Here is a 5,298-nt window from a genome sequence, read left to right as displayed (position 1 = left end):
GCTCTGGGCAGAGGTGTCATTGCGGGTGCACCCGTCCCCCACGAGCGCCGCTTTAACAGCCAGCAGGGGCAGAAAATACCGTTGCTTCCTTGGTAATAAACAAATCTTGTGGACAGGAATCGTACTGGGATCTGGTAAATTAAACCCAGTTTTGTGCGTTTGGTTTGTGCCGGGCTTCGCCCCCAACCGACAGCGGTGTCGAAAAGTCTTAACATAGTGGAAATCTGATTTTTTGCCTGCAGAAAGGATTCCTTAGCCTTACTGATTTCAGTTATCCAGAGAAGCATTTAAAAAAAAGAAGGAAAAAAAAGCAACTCCATTTTGGAATTTCACTCTATAACATACCTGACAGCAATTTTTTCCATTTGCAAACCCTAAATTTTCCGTGTGCGCACCCAGGTGATAAACCATGGAAAAGAGATGTTTGTGTTGTGTTTTTTAAAGAATAAAAATGGTTTGAAGTAAAGGTGAAAATGTAGCTGAGCAAACCCCGCTCTGTGTCGTGCGTCGGGGCGCAGAGCAGCGGGGGAGCCTCCCTTCTGTGGTTCTGTGATTCTGTAGCAATGTTTAAATTAAATTCACAGATTCTGTGACCTGTAGCAATGTTTAAAAAAAACTTGTGGGGTGCTGTAAGCCGGTGGCGCGCGTTCCCAGCCCCGGACTGGCTTCAGGGAGCGGGTAACGGCTGCCGGCCCCCTCCGGCGCTGCCTCCGCGCGTGACGGTCTCCTTTGCTAACCCGACTCTGCTTTCTCTCTTTTTGTGTCCCTAGTGCTTGTACGGATGCTACGTCCATTCCTCCATCATCCCCACGTTTCACAGAAGGTGCTACTGGCTTCTGCAGGTAGGACGACGACAAATTCCCCTCTCCTGGGGCAATCTGCTCGAGCCCCAGGGCCGAGCTTGCTGCCGGGGAGGTTGGCACTCCCGCGCTTCGCTGTCTGGGGGGGATTTTGTCTGTCCGAGGGTGACGGGGGGGTTCTTGTTGTGTGTCTCTGTTCAGAGCTGTGAGATATTTATTTTCTCTGGGTGCGTTTCTAGCAAATGCAGAGCTGATGCCAGCTCAATCGTTCCCTAAGCAGAGTCAGCCAAAGTGAGACTTCTTTAAGGTTTCCGTTGTGTTTTCCCGTTCTGAAGCGAGGCGACCGCTGTGCCGGCACGCGGCGGCGTGGGAGAGAAATCAGCCCCGTGGCTGTGGTTCATTTGGGTGAGCCTTGCGGCCGGCCTTGCAGTGGATCTGCTTCCCTCCGCTGGGGAGTTTAATCTCGAGGGAATTTTTTGGGTTCACTCAGTGATTTTTCTTCTGGCTGTTGTGGGCACAGTGAAGCCCCTGGAGGAGTCAGCAGGGTTTGGGTAGCGGCCTGGTCCCCGCCAGGGCTCCTCCGGCTGCGGGGGGCGTGCTCGGGTTCACGTGCGGGAGTTTGCCCGGGGTGGGCGCTGCTGGACAGAGATGCTAGCCTGAGGTTTGGAGCGCTGTTTGTGTTATTGACTGGCTACAGCTGCTTAGAGGTGGAAGCGATTTGTTTTCTTCTGTTAGAAAACAGCATTTGACACATATTGTAATAATATTATTGTTTTAAAGATTAAACCCCTGCAGTCCTGAAAACAAACAGGTCTGGGGAAAGTGGCAGCTGTTTCAAGAAGCAAACAGAAAATAATCCCTTTTCCCCCTGGTTCTGCAATTGCACTTCCATATTAAAGTAGAAGATGCGGCCGCTGTTACTGCTGCATGGAAGATGCCCCACGACCGCAGAGGACAGTGCCCGCACCACGGACGTAACCATAACTTCGCTTGGCTCTCCATGTTTCCATTCCCAAGGAAATTATCCAGATTGTTAAAAAGAAACTGCTTTTGTCTTTGCATTCTGCCCCAAATGACGCTCTGCCGCGTCCTTCCGATGTTTATTCTGGCTCAGAGTGAGGCGCTGCCCTAAGAGCACTTCTTTTTTAATTTTTTTTTTTGCCTTACCTGTTCGCTCCTCGAAGCCGCGGTGCCCTCGCTGGTCGCGGTCAGTCAGGCGCAGGACGGCGCTGCCGACGCCTTTCCGAGGTGAGTGACAGCAGGTCCCAGGCTGCGGGAAGGGCTTTGGCGCCCAGGTGCTGCCGCGGGGTTTGTTGGCTTGTCTGCCATCAGGGCGTGCGCGTACCAACACCCGCGCCGCGCCTGTCCAGGCCCTCAGAATGGCACCAGATTTTCTGTCAAGGGGAAAAAAAGAAGAAAAAAAAAAACCTGTTTGTACTCATAGTGACTAATGCGGGGAAAGTGTGGATTCTCAGATACAGATGATTTTCAAACATTGGCACAGCTGAGTAGCAAAATGCAGCGTTCCCTTCTGTGGATTGGTAAGTGGCACCCCAGGCATTTCAAATTCATCTGTCTGCCAGGCTCCCGGGGCTGGCTGCTGGCTGCAGAGGTTATTGGGGGTGGGCTCCGTCTTTGCCCCTTCATACCCATGCGTCTCTTGCCCCCTTCCACGCTTGTGCCATGCAGCTGGAGGCTCCTTTGCTGGGCGGTCGTCGTGTCCCATCCTGCCTTCAGCGGGCTCTGATACCTTTTCTAGGGCTGGTGTTAAGGTGCTGCGGTTGTGGGAAATAACACCTGTAAAGAAAAGCTGTTCCTTCATTAAGAAGTAGATAAAGGGTGCTATAGGATCGTGCTAGAAAGTTTCTGTGAATGTAGACAGTGGCTAAGTACGAGTTCTTGGCGGCACACGACTGAGCAGCGGGTGGCTGTTCCACGCCGTACGTGCGTTAACTGCTCGCTGAAAACACGCGCGGCGCTGCCAGCGGCGTCTTCCACCCCTGCCGGCAGGAGCAACGGACAGCTGGAGGATTTTGGCCTTTTTCAGCATAAATTGGAAGCATTACAGTCTCATAAAAATTCCTGAGACTTTTGCTTCGTAATGGGTCTTTATTTTTCATTTGGGTAAAACAGAAATGACTGGCGATAAAGCACTGAAGATCGTGTGCAGGGGGGGCTCTTTAGCTCGGTCCCGTATCGTAGGGGAGCAAAGTGTGAATTCCACTTTCGGCATAACGAGCTTTTGCGTTTTTTCTAACGGGAATACAAACGGTTGCTGCTATGCTGGCACATTCCCAAAGTGGGTTTTAGCCTGCGTGATGAAACGAAGCGCGTACTGACGTGCGGCCGAGCATGGCACGGGGTCCCTAACCGGCCCTAGCGCGGTGCCGCGTCCCCAGCACGCAGCTCTGACCACCCGCAGCGTCGTGGCGCAGATGGGCTGGGTGACCTTGGGAGTGCGACCCAACGGTCTGAGGTCCGGGATCCCGCCAGAGCGATGGCAGCGATGGCGCTCAGACCCAGGGGGGGGGCACGTGGGGACCTACTGCATTTAGTGCGGTTCGCTTTGGCGATGCCTTCACGTGCGGTCTCTCCCCCTGGCAGAGGCTGTTCCTGAGGGCTTTCCCCAAAGCTAAGGGAGCCCAGAAGAGGGTACCAACGTAAGGGGGTGTGAGCGCTACGTGTTGTTATTGTACGGTCCGAGGCTGTGGGTATCTGAGGGTTAACTCCTGCTGAGAAACGCAGAGCTCATCGCAGGGAGAGCCCCAGCTGAGATGGACCAAAGGAGAGAGGAACTTCTGCATTCTGAAAACGTGGCCGCAGACAAGGTCGAAAGGAAGAAAAGGTCCTGCCTTTCTCATGTTGAAAACGCCACAATTTCTAAAGATTTGGGGGTTCCCTGACTGCGGTCGCCCTCTTCAGAGCCCTCCTCCGACCCGAGCTTTGGCTGCTCCGTTTGCGGTGGTGTCATGGATGATTTTTCTCAGACAGGCACATCCAGGCAGGCGTGACCCATCCCTTTGCATTCCCTTGCGGTCTCCCAGGGCTCTTCCTGACAGTCATTTTCCAGCTGATGTCCCCGAAGACGCACGAGCTGTGTCTGCCAGCCTTCAGAGACCCCGCTCTCCATGAAGCCCCTGCTCCTCTCGTGCTTTCAGCCCCATTTCCAGGGCCAAACCCTCTTTGGTTTTTTTGTTCCTCCTGGCGTTTTCCATTGCCTCTCCTGCAGGCGTGCAGCTCGGCCAAGGAGCCGGCCATCCCCTTGGCCCACGGATGTCTCCTCCAGCAGGAGCAGGCGTGCCTCAGTGCCTCTTCAGCACGGGCGTCCCTCTGGACAGCGTTATTTCTGCAGGACCAGGCATGGTTCCCCCACCGACAGGCTGGTATTTACAGAACAGACCTTTTAAGCAGGCATGCTTAAATTGCCTCGGAGTCCTATTTTTAGTGCAAAGTGTGCGCGTGGAGCTGAGCTGCAAGAGGAGACCGTAAGGGCGGTGAGAGCAGCCAGAGCTGCCAGGAGAGCAGAATTCTCTTTTGCATCGATTTAGCTCTGCTCTGCAGCAGGAAAAGCACTTTGATACCACTCCAGCCAGGAGTCGATAGGGTACGGCAGTCGGTCCCCTCGCATCTTTGCTGCGCTTCACGATGCTTCCATGTGCAAAAGCATTTTCGGGGAACGAAAAAGTCACGGATGCCCTTTTCAGGCCTCCTTCATAGTCCCTTGACATGATCTCCCTGAAAGGCCGTGCTCCCTTTTCTTCCCTTCCATCTTCTGGCCAGCTCTCTTTGAGGGCAGGGTGCTCCTTGCCACGTCTCTGCTGCCTTGCGGTCACGGGAGCAGCCATGTCGCAAGGCTTCCCATCATGTTATTCAGGGATCGTTGAAGAGCTGAAATACTCCTGGACTCCATACTCCTGGAATCGGCGGAGCTGTGCAAAGCGTGTTGCTCACTCCAGCTGGAATTCCAAGGGTTTGTCTAGCCCTGCTGTCATAATCTTCTGTTTCGATATTTTTTTTTTTTTTTTTTTTTTTTTTTGGGTCGCGTTTCCAACAAATCTTTACTGCTGAAAATGAATCTCAGAGAAGCCATGTAAGAGAGGTGTTAGCCGTGCCTCCTCGCGAACGCTTCAACCCTCTCATTCATTTTGGTTAGAGGGCAGGAGCTGCTGGGTGCGTCAGCCTTGTGCCCGGCCGCCAGTCTCGGCAGCCTCGCTCTGCACGGGCATCGCCCTCGGCAAGGCTCTGTTCCACAGCGGGCTGAACAGTTAAATAGGTTTGAAGGAGCCCTTCTGTGGCTCCGCACGTTGCACAAAACTCAGGTTCTGTTTAGCACGAATACCCCAAAGCTTTGTTTTAACTCTCACTAGAGACAGCTCTAATGGTAACCGTTGGCGTCGTGCTCTGCTGTACCGCAGTGCCATAAAGCTGAAGCCAAAGCCAGGACTCTGCCCGCTGCGTTGCTGGAAGTCCTCTCTCCTCTCGCACCAGCCGCCCCAGG

At 53.7% G+C, this 5,298-nt stretch overlaps 1 protein-coding gene across 1 annotated transcript in view; it reads left to right on the top strand.

The window, feature by feature from the left end:
• CAMTA1 (calmodulin binding transcription activator 1) overlaps positions 1-5,298 on the top strand; it is a 330,506-nt gene that overhangs the window by 181,356 nt on the left and 143,852 nt on the right. Inside the window, exon 6 of the mRNA XM_035901530.1 lies at positions 771-842. Within this exon, the coding sequence (XP_035757423.1) occupies positions 771-842 (72 nt within the window). The remainder of the gene's footprint in view (positions 1-770; positions 843-5,298) is intronic.

This window comes from Egretta garzetta, unplaced genomic scaffold (assembly GCF_000687185.1).
Source record: "Egretta garzetta isolate BGI_Z169 unplaced genomic scaffold, ASM68718v1 scaffold389, whole genome shotgun sequence".
NCBI classification, from domain to species: domain Eukaryota; kingdom Metazoa; phylum Chordata; class Aves; order Pelecaniformes; family Ardeidae; genus Egretta; species Egretta garzetta.
This window is presented reverse-complemented; position numbering and strand designations above follow the sequence as displayed.